An 18,178-nucleotide genomic window follows, 5' to 3' on the forward strand; every position below is an offset into this window, starting at 1 on the left:
TCGTTGTAATTAAATATTATGATGATCACAATTAAGATTTGTGAGAATCTTAATTGTTTTATTGTCTATTTGTAAGTAATACTAATAGTCTAGGTTCTTTCTAGGTAATTAGTTAATTGTTTCTCAGAAATCTGTATTAATATGACCTAAAAACAATCAAATTATTGCCACTGAGGGAGTGAGAAAATTAATTTCCTTATGATAACAATTAATTTAGTTAGTAAGTGTTTAGATTATCAAAACAATTCCTGTGGTTAAGTTAATTGTATGTAAGAAAAAATTAAATTGAAAAACAATTTAAAAATTGGCTTATAAGCCAACTAATCATTAGAAAAACTTTTATAATCAAAGTTCAAGTAATTAATTAATTATTTCATCTCTCCTGTGTGCCTCAATTTTAATATATATAAAAGTGAACGTGAATGCAATTAGTTAATTGTTCACCCACAATCGTGATCATAAGTTAATTGTTTGCCAGAGAAAAGCAAAATTAAAAACATCAAATGTAAAAGTAAAACTTTCCAAGTGAACAAAAGTTTTTCAATTAAATTAATTATCCAACCGATTTGGTAAATTGTTACAATTAACACAATGGTTTTTGAATCATTTTGTGGTCACTCATTGTGGGTAAGTTATAATCACAATTAGAATTAAATTGTTACCATTTAAATTTGTTTAAATTGTTGTGAAAACAAATTCAAGTGCAAATCAATTTTTTCCAATCAAAGTTTTCCGATTCTTTTTCCCTTCTCTTGGAGTTTTCATTGTTACAATTAATTTCTAATTGTTTCGAGCTGATTTTTCTTAATTGTTCTAAATTAATTAGGATCCATCGATATCATGGAATTCGCCTCAACCAGTTTTCTCACCTTGTTCAACCGAAACTCTTGCTCTTTGGGTTTCCTCTGGTTTCCTCTGGTTTCTGGTTCCATTTGCTATTTACTTAACATCACCAAAATCAGCTTTACCTTTTACCCTGAGGCTTTATACAAGATTGGTAATTAATCTCAAACAATTGACCTAATCATTATTTCCTCCTCCCCACCAATCAACCATATTAACAGTTAAAAATTGATTTTACTTTAATTTTTAGGGATTGAGTATAATCCTATGTGGTATAACAATCTACGAAGTAATCAATGTAACAATCAAATCAAGAAATGGTTATCTCACTTATCCATATCAAATTGTTTCACCAATTATCAGATTAATTTCATTCGTAAGTATACTAAACTTTAATTACATATCAAACAATGCACTTATTGACAATTTTAAGATCATAGTTGAATCTATTTTTAATCAACAATCGTTACTTTTTTACTCTAATTACTATAAATAACTGAGGTACGAAAGCACTAAAGTGATACAAATCGTATTATTGTCATCGTTATCTTGAATATATTAATAGTTATCGTGATAACTTTTCACTCTTATCAATTTTAAACTGTAATTAACACGATAATCAAATTAATTACAGTTAATTGCAACATTTATGGTTCTTTATAACCGACGGAAAGGAGTCCACACCTCGGGCGTATTATTTGTCTATTGGCTCCTAATGGGAATCACTTCGGCCTTTAATTATTGGACCATAATCGATACTAGAAAAAACCCAGTAAGTGATTTAATGATCAGAATAAAATGATTAAGAAAATTAACCAATTATTGTAATTGATTAAAGGATATCAGAGTTTGGAGCTATGATAAGACGGATTTCATTATAAGGACAATACAATTGACTATTGTGTTAATTTTGTTGTTTCTTAATTGTTTTGCTGATTCAAGGAAGAAGTCAAGTAGCATAAAACAATCAAGCGAGGTAATTATTGATACAATTAACGATTACTTTGATTAGCTAATTGATTGGTTTGTCTTTTAGTATGAGTGTCCATACGTAGCATCGTCGTTTTTGAATCGATTGACTTTCTTTTGGTACGATACAATGGCCCTTCATGGTTTCCGTAAGACCTTAACTCAGGCCGATATGTGGGACTTGCCGGAAGATGATCGGACTCAAATTATTCAGGACAAATTTTCCCGACTCCTTGTTAGTGGTACTAAATACTTGGGAATCCCAGATAAACCAACATTTAATGGGCTCACTTCTGGTACCAAAAAGATGAATAAACGACCTAAGACAATGAAAGTCTCATTATTGAGTATTTTGGTGAAAGGTTTTGGCCTTGGATGGCGGCTTGTGTTATGTTTAAACTGATCTCCGCTGTTCTGGTCTTTGCAAGTCCTCAATTGATGGACTATCTGTTGACCTTTATCGCTTCTGATGCTCCTGTTTGGCAAGGAGCCATTTTAGCCTTAGGCATGTTTATGGCCACTTTTGTTCAGTCAATTATTGACTCTCAGTATGAATTCTGGATTCAGACAACATCCATGAGGATGAAATCGGCTCTAATTGCTTGTGTTTATCAAAAGGTATTATTACAATGTATAATTATTTGGTTAATTCTTTAGGAAATTATTAGTTAATCACTCTAATTATTTTTCTTTTTTACCTTTCAAGAGCTTACGACTATCAAGTTCAGGTCGTCATGTTTTCACCACCGGTGAGATTATCAATCTAATGGCAGTTGATATCCAACGAATTGTTGATTATATTAACATTGTTAATATTGTTTGGTCATCACCAATTCAGTTAGTCATTTCAATTGTCCTTTTATGGAAACAATTAGGTGTTGCCTCAATCGCAGGCCTATCAATCATGATTGCTCTGATTCCGTTCAATGGGTTCATTACTGCTCGACTTCAAGCCTTACAGAAAAAAGTTATGATAGAAAAAGATAAAAGGTCAAAAATGATGTCAGAAATTCTGAATGGAATGAAAGTTCTGAAATTATATGCATGGGAAGGAGCTTTCGGTGATACAGTCGCTTCGATAAGAGCTGAAGAAATTCGATATCTTAAACTCCAAGCTGTTTGGTCAACAGGAGTGGCCTTTGCTTTTGCCGTTGCTCCTTTCTTGGTATTTAGAATTTCAAACTTTTTCGAATTTTTTCACTTATATACCTCATACTTTCATTTGATATATTCTAGGTTTCGCTGACTAGTTTCGCGACCTTCATCTTCATCAGTCCGGATAATGTCTTAGACGCTAACAAAGCTTTCGTCTCGATTTCCTTGATTAACATCTTAAGAGGTCCACTCGCCTTCTTACCAATGGTTGTAACTTTCGGTGCCAATGTAAGTGATAGAACTTATTTTTTAACTCAATTAAATTACTAATCTAAATATTCAATTAGTTCCTGATATCAATGAAGCGTATAAATAAATATTTACAAGGAGATGAACTAAATCCGAATACGATAACACATGAACCAGCTTACGAAACTCCTTTGACCGTTAAGAACGCGACATTTTCTTGGTCATATGATGAGCAACCAGTACTTAAGAATATAAATCTCTCAATTAAACGGAATAAATTAGTGGCCATTGTTGGGACAATTGGTAGTGGAAAATCATCTCTCCTTTCAGCTCTTCTGGGTGATCTTCATAAACAACAAGGGTCAGCCAATGTTTGCGGCCGAGTTGCTTTTGTACCTCAATCAGCTTGGATTCAAAACGCTACCGTACGTGACAATATCTTATTCGGTGAACCATATTCAAAGACCAAGTATAACAGCGTCGTTGAGGCTTGTGCTTTAGCACCAGATTTTAAGATTCTAACGGGAGGTGATCTAACTGAGATCGGTGAGAGAGGAATCAATGTATCGGGTGGACAGAAACAACGAATCTCAATCGCTCGAGCTGTTTACGCAAATTCGGATGTTTACTTTTTGGACGATCCTTTATCAGCCGTCGATTCTCATGTCGCTTCCCATTTATTTGATAAAGTAATTGGACCTAAAGGTGTTCTAAGGCACAAAACTCGTCTATTGGTCACTCATCGAATCACCTTTTTACCTCAAGTCGATGAGATTATCGTTATGAAGGATGGACAAATTCACGAATCGGGCACATATCATGAACTTATGGACAAGAAAGGTGAATTCTCTGATTTCATCATCCAATATTTAGCCGAAGCAAATGATGAAGATCTCAAAGGTGAAGATGCTACAATTGTTGAACAAATAAAAGAGGTTGTTGGTCATGATGTGGTCGCTGAGAGACGGTCAACATTCACCAGAATGGACTCAGTTATGTCGATTGGTGCAATGAGTAAACTTAAACGAACACAATCATCTATTCGTCGACGAAAGACCTCAATCGACACTGCCCCATCGGCGAGTGAAATCAACCCATTAAGTCAAGAGGGACCTTCGTACAAATTGGTGGAAATGGAAGGAACCGAAACGGGCTCAGTCAAATTGAGCGTTTACATTGACTACTTCAGAGCCGTCGGATTTTGGGCTGTTTTCAGTGCCATTGCTTTTTATGTAGGTTCATCTGCGTTTAACTTTGGTACCAATCTTTGGTTAACCGCTTGGTCTGACGACTCGCTAATCCCTGGTGCATCTAACAATACATCTCTTCGTAATAAACGACTTGGTATTTACGCTGCTCTTGGTTTTGCGGAATCGGCACTTATTCTTGGAAATTCACTTATCTCTAATCTCGCAGTTTTGACTGGCTCAGCTTGGATTCACGATCAGATGCTTCATCGAGTAGTAAGAGCACCAATGTCCTTCTTTGACACCACACCTTTGGGACGAGTCTTGAATCGTTTTACCAAGGACATCGATACAGCTGATAGTACAATTGGTTTTAATCTAAGGTTTTTTACTGCCCAATTTTTCCGAGCTTGTGTCTCTATTGTTGGCATTTGTACAGAATCAATTTACTTGGTGATTGCTATCGTAGTTCTTGGTGTACTTTACATCGCAGTTCAGAAGTTTTATATCGCCTCATCACGACAATTACGTCGAATTGAATCTATTACTCGATCACCAATTTACACCCATTTCTCTGAAACTGTTAATGGTTCGACCTCAATTCGTGCTTACAATGCCTCAGATCGTTTCATTCAAGAGTGTTACCGACGATGTGATATTAACAACAGCTCGTTTTTCCCAAATCTTGCCGCTTCCCGTTGGCTTGCGGTTCGACTTGAATTTCTGGGTAACTTGGTTGTCACACTTGCCGCTATTTTGCTGTTTTAACTAGAGATCAATTGAGTCCTGGATCAACTGGTTTATCACTTTCGTACTCACTTCAAATTACCGTTATATTGAACATGATGGTTCGAGCTGTTTCAGACATTGAAACAAATGTTGTCTGTATTGAAAGGTGTATGGAATACACTAAGATAGGTATCGAAGTAAGTGAAAGAAATTTAAAATACTATCATATTACATGTATTTTAAATCAAATGAATTATTCTCATTCCCATTTATTAGGCTGATTGGATTAATCCAAATCATAAACCTCGACCCGAATGGCCGGATAGTGGACGAATCGTTTTCAAAGATTACAGTACTCGCTATCGACCTGGACTTGACTTAGTTTTGAAAAAAATTGGATTCATCATAAATCCAAACGAAAAGGTCGGAATTGTTGGACGAACTGGTGCCGGTAAATCTTCATTGACATTGGCTCTTTTCCGTTTAATCGAACCTGCTAATGGTGTTATTCAAATCGATAATGAAGATATAACCAAGTTCGGTTTACACGATCTTCGATCTCGACTAACTGTAATTCCACAAGATCCAGTTCTATTTTCCTCATCGTTCCGTAATAACTTTGATCCATTCGGTAAATACTCGGATGCAGAAATTTGGAAAGCACTTGAACAAGCAAATCTTAAAGAGTTTGTTAGTACCTTAGATCAAGGTCTAGATTATGAGATTGCCGAAGGAGGTGAAAATCTAAGTGTTGGACAGCGACAATTAGTTTGTTTAACTCGAGCTCTACTCAGGAAAACTAAAGTTCTGGTTCTTGATGAAGCAACGGCAGCAGTTGATGTAGAAACCGATGAATTAATTCAGCAAACAATTAGACGGGAATTTTCCGATTGTACAATTGTAACAATCGCTCATCGACTTAATACCATAATGGATTATGATAAAATCATGGTAATGGATAAAGGAACCATAATTGAATACGATTCCCCAAACAATTTACTAGCAAATGATAAGACGGAATTTTATTCAATGGCGAAAGATGCTAAACTTGTTTAAATATCACCATAAATATTAACAATTAATTAGATACCATTAATTGAGTGGTAACAATACGATCTTTAGAAAATGATGAAATGATTAAGATAATCAGCAAATTGATTGTAACGATTTAAGTCTACGAAAAGCTACCAGTCGAAGTTGGAAATTTACATGATAAACCAGAACTCGGATCGAGATCACTTTTACCGATTCCAAGTTTTTACTTTTGTTTTGTCAAAACGATTGTTCATTTCCTTATAATAATTAATAAACTCTAAATCGAAAATGTTCAAATCAAGTAATTTCGCAAGATTGCAATTGATTGATCTTGATAGTTGATATTTTACCACCAAAAGACAATAAAAGATGTAAAAGAAATGAATAAGAATTAATCAATGAACGATATTCATGTTGTTAATTGATAGTAGTTAAAAAATGACCACTCCAGCACATTAAGAGAAGAAAAGAAAAAGAAAGCGAATGAGAAAAGGAAAGAAAACCAGAACCAACATGAATTAAAATTTCAATGAACAATTTACAACTTAAAAAACTTTAGTTTAAATGTTAAATCTTTTTTCAATTTTGTTGAAGTTTTTGCTATTGTTTTTGAGATGATGATAAAAACGATGATGCTGAAAATGAAGATGATTAACAAGATTAAAAAGGTTATCGTCTAGACGTTAAATGCAAACTAAAATATACTTTGATTGTAATTTTGGATATACTTCCGATTAAGGGTCATCGACGGATCGGTATGTTGGTCATACCATATTTTATATACAGTGGGGTAAGAAAGTAAGTTGAAATGGTCACGAGCGAATGACCATTTTTCCGAAGAGATCAAATGGAGATACACTTACCAAAATTGCTAAAGAGCATCAATTAAGCCCAGAAGGTGTTAGAAAAATCGTATTGAAAATAAAAAAAACTGGATCACCAGAAAATATGAAGAGAGAGGGAAGGCCAAGAAAGACAAGTGATCGTGATGACCGGAAAATTATGAAAGAAATCACCAATAATCCAAAGATAACAGCTGAAGAGCTTAAAGAGACATTGAATCTCGATGTTAGTCTCACAACAATTAAGAATCGAATACATGAAAATGGATTGAGAGGGTATGTGGCCAGGAAGAAGCCGATGATTACAGAAAAGAATCAAACAGGTAGATACGAGTGGGCCAATCAATATCAAGGTAACCCGATAGAGTTTTCGAATTCGGTCATATGGTCAGATGAGAGTAAATTTATGTTAGTAAACAACAATCGGCGTCAATATGTGTGGAGAAACAGAGGAGAAGCCTTCAAAGTCGGCTACACAAGACCAACCGTCAAACACGGCGGCGGCTCAGTTATGGTCTGGGGATGTTTCTCGTCAGCTGGTGTCGGTAATTTGGTTATTATCGAGGGCAAAATGACAGGAGAAGTCTACAGGTCAATCTTAGTAGAGAATTTGAAACAATCGGCTGAGAAAATCAGCTTAGGGAATGACTTTGTTTTTCAACACGACAATGATCCGAAACATACCAGCCGAGTTGTTCGGAGTTTTTTCGATCAAGAAAAAATTTCGGTGCTTCCTTGGCCTCCACAATCACCTGACCTCTACCCAATTGAGAATCTTTGGCAATATTTGGACGATCATATCCCAAAATCAGCTCGTACTAATCTCAAATCTTTATAAAAGGCAATCGCCGAAACTTGGTCAAAAATACCGGAAGAATATACTCAAAAACTAGTCGGAAGTATGGAGAAACGATTGAATGCTGTTCTAATAGCAAAGGGTGGACATACTAAGTACTAAAAGAGTCACAATTAACTAATCAAAAAAACAATTCAACCGAATTTAGTCAATTCTTAAAAATTCAACTTACTTTTTGCAAATTATTATTTTGATCTCACGATTTTTCTAAGAAAATGGGACATATAACAATTTAATTCTAATCAAAAACCTCAGATAATTAGTCAAATTAAGAAATTAAAAGACTTTAATTACTTGCAATTAACTCAAAGAAAAGATATCGACAATAAACTCTCAATTTCGCCATTTCAACTTACTTTCTTACCCCACTGTAATTAAATTATTAACCGATTATAATTATATGACCAATTGAGACAACTAAGTTGTCTTTCTCACGACAAATTAAATGAATCAAAAATAGTAACTACAATTGGTAATTAATCATATAGCAACAAACACTTAATCAGAATTACTAACAAGACACAATGTGGGTGATGTTGAACTATTAATTGTTTAATTAATTGATCTTAGATCAAAGGTTTGGTTTTTGAGTAATAGGTAACAAAAGGCATTAAAAAGAGTAACAATTGATTGAATTAATCACTGCACTCTAGTACCCACTTAAGTTATAATGCGTTTTACACATTTGAGTTAATCGACACTATCGCCATCTAATGGTTTTATTAATTACATGGATAAAAGTGACATTTGGTAAAACAGTTAATTATTGTTGATTGAGTAACTTTTTCCAAAGCTTGTTGAATCCATTCAATAGCTTCTCTCAATGTAATTGTTTTAGTTAAATCATCAATTGTTTTACCTGTTGGAATGAGAGTTGCCAGAACACAATTAAGATCACTGAAATAGTGGTGTTTAAATGCGTTAATAATCCCGGCATCCAAGGGTTGACAATGGCTAGTAGTGTTGACAGGTAAATAGACAATTTTTATGTCACGATATTTTGTTGGATCAGAAACATGATGAGGTCGACAGTTATCAATAAAAAGTAGAACTTTTTTGCTTTTTGATGTTAACTTATCATCCCATTCACACAACCATTGGTCGCATAGATCAGCTGTTATCCATGCATTCTTACTTTATAATCGATATTATATCTCTTGGTATCATAAAAATCTTAGCAAGAGAACGAGGTTTTTTACTTTTACCAATCACAAGCGGATCTTTTTTCTTGCCATTTATACCAACACATATTAATATTGTGACTCTTTCTTTAGAAGCTTTGACACCATTTTTATCTGCACCTTCGGTATAATATGATTTCTGGGCAATCGCTTTGAATTTTGAAAAATTTTCTCTTTAGACGTTCCAATTCTCTTTTTAATGAACTGTGTTCATCAGTCTTTTTCGGATTTGGTGTCATGAAAACTTTGAGATGATGATTGGAATCATGACGGCTCACTTTGCAACTTTGGCAATTGTCATTATTGAAGTCACATCGCCTCACATGATCTTTGTAATATTTAGATGGCATAATTTTCTTACAAAAAGGCTCAAAATAACAAATTCATTGTAAATTTTAAAAAATTTCTATCGACTTTTTTCCATGTTGATGTCTTGGAACCAATTTCAAGTCTGCGACATTGAGGACAAGTGATGAACTGAGTTCTGGTTGTTTCCTCGTACATGCAAATACATATGTACATAGTCTTGAACAAATTGAAGCTCGACAGAAAAGGCAGGTGACACCATCTTTGGCGAAGTTGAGGCAAATAACACACGCGAAATCACGAACTAAGTTCGGATCCAAAAAACATTCAACCGAAAGATCATCGGGTTTAATTGTATCTGATTCTTCTGAATCAACCAAGGATTGGCTTATCCACTCTCTTCTTTCTGGTTGTGTACTTAGTACTGGGGCATTGAAATCAACGTAATTAGAATCAGGCACTTGTTGATATTCGATGCGAATACCAATGGGATCACCTCAAATTTCAACTGGTTACCGAGAGAAAGTTGACTCAGATAAACGATACATAATAAAATTAACTCAGTTAATTGAAAACAAAAAATTTGAGCACAAAAAAGTCATGAGCCAAGGCTCAGAAGTTTTCTGAGTTTTATTTCTTTGAAAATTAGTGAATTTAATAATTTTTATATTGATTTAATCATTAAATCATAATTTTCATTATGATTTATTTATCATCAATCAGATTGATTTCAGGATTTTTCCCTCAATTTTTATACTGATATATATATTATGTTTCACACATTTTACGATGTGAATCTATTCCAGTTTAGATTAGAGAAAAGAAAAAATTGAAAAATTATAATTGGAAGTTCCAATATCAAAGAGAGAACAACTATATCAACTGAACAAAGTGTTCATTCTTCGACCTTGATATCTTTCGTGAGAAATTCAATCTAAATTGAAACGTAAGTATTATTAAGATTCAATAATCAACAGATCATTAAGAATTATAATTCTAATCATTTTTTCTTGATTGTTAGTGCCAGTGATTTGTACTTTGGTAATTCGCTCTTGATTGTCGATAACGTTTTTCAATAATCCATCGACGAAAAATAGTAAGACAACTAGATTAAGTTATATTGATGAGTTTCGAAGAAAATTCTTCGAGTTTATGGTCTCCATGATAATTTATCAGAATTTTTTTAATTTTGATTAGTTTTATTATTTTAGGATTATCATTTAATGATAATCCACCATAACTTTGATAACCATGATTTGTTTCTTTTGGATATTACGATTTATCACGAAGAACCTTCATTCTCAGTTAATTTTCAATCATTTATTATTATTGATAAAATCTTTAATTTTCCCCAAAATATTTTCTAAATGTTGCGTTTTGCTTAATTTTCAAATTTTATTCGTCGTTGTTAAATCCATTTCAGAATTTACTAATTACATTGATGCTGATTGAGATGGGTTCTTCAGCAGAAAAACACCAAATAATCTTCTAAGATGAAAACTCATCATAGCCTGAATCCTGGCCAAATATTTTTACAATAACTTCAATCATTAAACGTAAAAATAATACAATTTTAATAATTAAAGTCATCGAAAAAGATTCTGCCCTAGTTTCGAATTTGTATTTTTGATCAACTTACTCATTATACAGATATGTAGATTAGTATTCGAATCATCTAGTTTATTTTTGCATTTTATTACTCGAGAAATGGTTTAACTGAGCATAGTAGGCCCGTAAAAGAATTCTTTGAAATGAAACCCTGACAATAATGAAACGTTCTACAAGTACGAACTTGAGCGAATAAAAGTGATGACAAAATTGGTTCATTCGGGCATCACAATTGATCAGCTTTTCAACTTGTACATAACTAGAGATAGGAGGTTGTTTAGATTTACGATTAACGATGATGACGCAATAATTTTGAAGAAAATCGATACATACCGATGTTTTTGTTGTCTTAGAGATATAGAAAAAGGAAGAGACGTGAGAAAGAGAAAGTAAAAAGGGAAACGATTCGGGAGAAGAGCTTTGAAAAAGAGGGAATTCACTCAAGAAACGTAAGAGAAAAGGAGAGAGAAAAATAATCGATGATCAGCTTTCAAAATCGATGATCATTTGATTATTTTAATATAATCACCAATCTCTATACAGAGCTATTCAACCTCATTTTACGCAGATTATTAGTTATAAGTCCAGAACCAATGAGTCGAAAAAGATCAAACCTTTTACAGACACATATTGGGACTGAAGGACTTCATATAAAAAGTTTCAAGGTCATTGAGGTCATTTAACGATAAACCTACCTAGAGTTCACTTGAAGGTTTTTTTTGGAAAGAAAAACGAAAAAACTATTCCATAATCCATGTTACCATAACCTGTACATAACATTGAAAAAGGACATGAAACCTCTAAACCTATCAAAGGATGATAATGCTGGACCTGATGAATGGGTTTGTCTTCGGAAAATTCCTGAAAACAAAGACAAAGACGTTAGTCAGAGTATGTTAGTTGTGACTTTTGTTACTTTCTATTGACCTTTCCCTGACATTCAACCTTTTTGTTTTCTTTCTTCTGTCATAACAACTTTGGCCAGGTACTGAAACTGGTTTAGTACCTGGCCAAACCACCTTAACTTTCCCTTCAGTTTTTCCCCCTCTCTCTCTTTTCCTTTTCCTTGAATCCACCATTTTGGTGGATTAGTTGCGTTGGCACCTTTATGGTGACCACCGTATACATTTACTGTCTTTTATAAACTTGGTGGTTAATATTAATTCAATTTGGTTAAATATAAACGTTTCGATTGTTTTCATGTTAATATATATATGTTATCAAATGATGAGAAGTTAATATTCGTATAAATTAAGTGTTTCAATATTAATTCAGTTGGTAATACGGTTTCTTGAATACATTTTTGGTGACCACGGACGTGATTTGTGTTGTATTTTTCTTGTTTGTCGCATAGATACACTTTAGTTTGCCTTTCAGTCTTTTTTCCACTTTCTTTTGGTAATTGATTTTCGTGATTATAAGGAAAAACCTACTGAATACGATTAACTTGAGATTAAAAAAACCACAGAATGTTAACCTAATAAATCTATTCATCTAAATTAATTTCGCTGGTAACAAAAGTGAACAACCTAATCCAGTGGACGAAAATGATACATTTGTCTCAGTATAAACGGCCAGATTATTTTTGTTTTGTTTGTACTTCATCATTTCTATAACTGATTATATTGAGTGGTTGTCAACAATCAGGACTATTTCGTTGTGATCTTTTTTTTCTCATATTGCGTTTGTGGACATTTTTTTTCAGTAATAATCGTTTTATTGTGACAAGAATCGATTTTAGATAATAAATTGAATCGATTATAGCCAAGTTACAAACAGTTTTTTTTGCTTTCGTAAGCTTTAGTTATAAAGAAAAGAACCTTCACAAATTGAAGGTGAAAACTTTCAGGTTTTGTTTAAAAAACTAGCTATTCAACTTTTGTTGAAACTTTAACCATCTCATCCTTGATATGTATAGTTATTCTATAATTTACCTTTTGAAACCTGTTTAACATTAAGTTAGAATTCGCTAAGAGTCACTGATTATCAACAGTAGTTACGAAACAGGTTGTGATAAACTCGTTCAACATTTGGTTGAAATTTGTTTGATAATTTAGTTATTAATTATCATCTTCGTCATTTGGTAAAATTTCGATTCAACGTTTGGTTAAATTTGATTGATAATTTAGTTATTAATTATCATCTTCGTCATTTGGTAAAATTTCGATTCAACGTTTGGTTAAAATTTGATTGATAATTTAGTTATTAATTATCATCTTCGTCATTTGGTTAAAATTCGATTGATAATTTAGTTATTAATTATCATCTTCGTCATTTGGTTAAAATTCGATTGATAATTTAGTTATTAATTATCATCTTCGTCATTTGGTTAAAATTTGATTGATAATTTAGTTATTAGTTATCATCTTCGTCATTTGGTAAAACTTCGATTCAACGTTTGGTTAAAATTTGATTGATAATTTAGTTATTAATTATCATCTTCGTCATTAGTAAAATTTCGTTCAACATTTGGTTAAAATTCGATTGATAATTTAGTTATTAATTATCAATTTCGTCATTAGTCAACTTCGTTTAAAATTTGATTGGTAAACTAGTTATTGTTTATCAGATTCGCCATTTGGTCAACTTCGTTTAAAATTCGTTTGATAAACTAGTTATTGTTTATCATGGCGTCATTTGGTCAACTTCGTTTAAAATTTGATTGGTAAACTAGTTATTGTTTATCATCTTTGTTAGCTCTATTGAGAAAATTGTATTTGTTTCTTGCTAATTGATTCGATTGTCCGTTGTTCCAGAATCTGTGAAACTTTTGCCATTTGGTTAATTAAGTTAGCCGTTTATTTCAAGATTGCTGGTTCGTTTGTATTGGATTTAATAGTCAGTCTACGTTGAACAAAAGATTCTTAACTATGACGAGCCGATATTTCGATGATACTTTGTTAAACAATATTAAAAACTTTGATGGAAATAATGCTGATGTCTATGATTGGCTTGACGATTTTGAACAAATAACTGAAGCTGCTGGTTTAAATAATATTGATAAATTAAGACGATTACCTGTTTATTTAATGGCCCTGCTAAAGATTGGTATGCTGGTAGTATAAAGTAAACCTGTTGATCAACGACCAGCTACTTTCAATGATTGAAAGCTAAATTACTCGCCTTTCAAACAACCTTCGTTACACCAAGACAATTACGCTCGAAATTGAAAATAAAAAAAGCAACAAGAGGTCAAGATGTTATATCTTATTTCTTTGAAATGGTTGGCCTGTGTGTTAAACTTGATCCAAATATGGATCTCGATGATAAAATAAGATATATTAAAAATGGATTCCTCCCTGGTATTTTAAAGTATATCGCTTTGGTAAAGGTTAATTCAATGGACGAATTCAAGGAATATGCAGTGGAAGCTGAATATTATTATCTTAAGAATAAATTTGATCAATAATAATTAAACTGGGTAATTGGTCTGGTGTTGGAAATTTTCATTTAAAATTTATTATTATATTATTATGGACTTGAACAATCTAACTGCAACCTTCGATATGGATAGTGCCGAGTCGTTTGAATAATTCTGCTCGTAAAGGACTTTACGAGGATGGCGTCGGATAATGTCATAACAACTTTGGCCAGGTACTGAAACTGGTTTAGTACCTGGCCAAACCTATTTCCTTCAGTTTTCCCCTCTCTCTTTTCCTTTTCCTTGAATCCACCATTTTGGTGGATTAGTTGCGTTGGCACCTTTATGGTGACCACCGTATACATTTACTGTCTTTTATAAACTTGGTGGTTAATATTAATTAAATTTGGTTAAATATAAACGTTTCGATTGTTTTCATGTTAATATATATATGTTATCAAATGATGAGAAGTTAATATTCGTATAAATTAAGTGTTTCAATATTAATTCAGTTGGTAATACGGTTTCTTGAATACACTCCATCTCTCTCTTTTTAATCTCTTTTTTCTTCTTGTTTTCAATGTCTTCAGTTCGGATTTTGGAAAAAAACGTAAAGTTTTTCACTGATGTTCCATCGAAAGCCTGAAATTCATAGCGATTGGATGTCTTGCGCGTCTAAAGGCGTGCGGGATATTTTGGAATACACAAATTCAAAATTTGAATTTGAATTAAAGCGTCGAAACGTTGATCTTGACCTTCCGCCCGATCTTCCTCGTCCTTTTATTATATTGAACAACTTTTTTCTAATTCAACGATCAACTGAATAAGAATCGAGTTTCTTTTTGTTAAAGTTAAGAATTCGTACTTGTGCTATTCTAAATATTAAATCACAGTGAAGAAGTTCAACAATCATTATTATTGTTGTTGCTGATTTGATCAACAACAAGGGATAAATTGGAATTCATATTTTGCGTCCAATTGGAATTAACTAAATTAGTGAAATTCTGGCTGTTCCCTATTTCTGTTTTGTCACCGCTGAAGCTGAACACCTTTTATTTTACATATATATTTAATAACAACTGATAGATTCAATTAAGTGTGATGACAATTAAATTTAAATTAATGCCTTTTACGCCAAAAGTTCAACAGTTTTTTCTTATCTTCTCAATGCTTCCTTTCCTTCCTTTCAACCTTAATTTGGGGCAATCATTTGTTTTACTTCAATATAAGTAGTCGCTGTTTCGATAAAATTCGTTCTTGATTGGATCAACTGATTCATTGTGATAAGCCAATTCATTGAACCGGAAATTGCCTTCAACAATTGAACAATAAAAGAATGAACAATTGAATTACCTTCAATAGTTAAACAATATAGGAATGTACAATTGAAATCACCTCAAACAATTGAATAATAAAAGAATGAACAAATGAAGTTCAATCAGTAATAAATAAAATTAACTATTAAACTGTGTGAAACAAATTAACAGTAATAACATTTGAAAGCCCTCAATTGTAATTAAAGGTAAAATTATTGAACTTTTGAATCTATTTGTACAGGGCTATTCAGCTATTTTTATACTGCTGACAGGTTTTGAGGATTCTATGAGCTTTGCTTTGCACGTTAAGATAAATTAATTGAATTAAAGAATTTCAACAGTTATTCAATTAAACTGTAATATCTCAAGATCTGTAACAACAACGATCTCTAAACTCATTTTCCAGCGTTAAAAAATGTGGAGTATAACTGAGCCACCTTCAGATGACCTTGTTATTTCACCGATGACGTGAATGACCTTTATCTTTTGATATGACAATTAAGACAACACATTATTACATTATGACAAACTCATACCACTAAAGTCTCGTGTCTCTTTGACTCTTAGTTGCTGAGAAAATCGCAAAAACCATCGGTAAAAATAGCTGAATAGCCCTGTACTTGATAACAATTGAAAGCACTCAACCATAATTAAGGTAAAATCATTGAACTATTTTGAATTAAAATTCACTTCATAACAATGGAAACCAATCAACTAAAATTAGAGTTGAATCATTGTACTACTAAATTGAATTTCATAACAATTGAAACCAACCAAACATAATTAACTCCATCCTCAATTAAAAACAATTGAATTCGTTCTAATAATAAAATTTTATCTTAAGTCTCTTTCTTCTCTATTAATATATTACCTACTAATATAATAATTTAATAACTATAACTATTAATATTCTTTTCACCCGGTGATTGGGTTTTCAAGGTTCTAATGATAAAATTTCAATCAACCCGGTGATGGGAAATTTAATACTTATTATTCAAAACTCCGGTGATTTGGGTTAGATGTATAATTAAAATTTTCTTCTTTCTTTTCTTTCTTTTACAATTAGGATGGAAGAAGATTGGAATGAAACAAACGCTCCTCCAAATCCAAAACTAATCGCTTTCCAAAAGAAAATGAAAATTTAAAGCTTAAAAACACTGGTCCAGGTTTCTTCATTTCTCCTAAACAACGAAAGAAGAATAATCAATATTATAACAGTCAGTTTAAACCGATTTCACCAAGTTCAGTATTCAGAAAATGTTATCTAATTCTATCAATCTTCGCCACCAAATACACCAATTACTATGGCCATGTTTGGTGACCGGAGTTAGTATCACCCGATTATGATATATGTGGTACCCCAAAAGAGATGAACTAATTCACGAAGTTAACAGTTACAGCGAATCACCCAGATAAATTACAAACTGCTCATCAAAACTTATTATCTTACACTAGACAATTAAATTACTAGAACAGCAGGAACTCTACAAAAATTAATCTTATTGATTTACCAGAAAAACATTGCTCCTTATGCTTCCGCTTTAATCACACTAAAATAAATTGTGAATACTGTTCATACTGTAGTGAACCTGGTCACTTCAGAAAAGATTGTCCTGAATTACCGATTAAAACTAATCAACAAGTTAATATTAATACTATTGTACAATCTAAACCACCAAAATATTCCTATGCACGAGAACAACGACGAGCTAGACGAAGAAAATTAAAGAAGCTTATGGCTGAAAACCCTTCTGGAAGAACATGAATAATCCAATACCAGAACATCTAGGAAAATACGTTCCAATTGGCCAAAAAAAATAATACAAAAAGAGACATTATCCCTCGACAATGGGTAAGGTGACCATAACAATGGGTAAGGTGACCATATGAGGTAACCATAAGGTGATGGAAATAATGGGGTGGGAAGTGTACATTTATCAGGATGGTTTTGGAATGAAATTCGAATACAAACGGTGGTAAGACTCTAGAACACCACCGTTCGCAAATCGTCTTGAAACTTTTTCAGTGTATAGTTCTCAACATTATTCGTCTGCATAGATCTCTCACCTCATAAGAATAAGAAATGGCTGATTGGTCTGATCTTTTTTTTATTATTCAATTCTTTGATTAAATTTTTTGTGCCCTGAAGGGCAAATCAGAGACTAATTTTAGTTCTTCAAATGTTCTCGTATCGCATCACCAGTTAATGGTTTTATTCTACACCTGTACCACCTACTGGCTGTTCCTGTTAAATAGGCTGGTAAAGCTTTCAATTTAATATTTTCATCCCAATCAAGGGCAACCGCTGCTGACTCAAAATGGTCTAACCAATCAAGTAAATCCTCATCTCCATCACCCGAGAAATAAGGAATATGAAGCTGTTGATTAACTGTAGAATTTAACTTATTTTTCTTTTCTTTACTAATTCCCATCACCGGGAATGGTAAAGTGTTCTCATTATCCATTTAAGGCTTAAAATGTGTTTCAATATATACATGTAATATATGTAGTTGATTTAATTTAATTAGTAACCATTTATTCTTGATTCATTCAACAACAACAGATACATAACAAACATAACCAGCAACAGCAAGTTTTACA

The 18,178-nt window shown here is 32.6% G+C and overlaps 1 protein-coding gene and 1 pseudogene across 1 annotated transcript; one reads left to right on the forward strand and one right to left on the reverse strand.

Annotated features, from left to right (window-relative positions):
- Positions 1 to 227: 227 nt before the first annotated feature.
- LOC128392958 (multidrug resistance-associated protein 1-like) lies at positions 228 to 6,412 on the forward strand (annotated as a pseudogene).
- A 2,115-nt stretch (positions 6,413 to 8,527) lies between these two features.
- On the reverse strand, positions 8,528 to 10,935 carry LOC128393509 (tigger transposable element-derived protein 6-like). Its single transcript, XM_053353693.1, has 3 exons — positions 10,932 to 10,935; positions 8,941 to 9,136; positions 8,528 to 8,864 (listed from the first exon to the last, which is right to left on the reverse strand). The coding sequence occupies exons 1-3, from the start codon at positions 10,933 to 10,935 to the stop codon at positions 8,528 to 8,530; spliced, it is 537 nt and encodes a 178-aa protein (XP_053209668.1).
- Positions 10,936 to 18,178: the final 7,243 nt, after the last annotated feature.

The sequence above is a fragment of the Panonychus citri genome, unplaced genomic scaffold (genome assembly GCF_014898815.1).
Source record: "Panonychus citri isolate SS breed McGregor unplaced genomic scaffold, ASM1489881v1 Contig00138, whole genome shotgun sequence".
Lineage (NCBI taxonomy): Eukaryota > Metazoa > Arthropoda > Arachnida > Trombidiformes > Tetranychidae > Panonychus > Panonychus citri.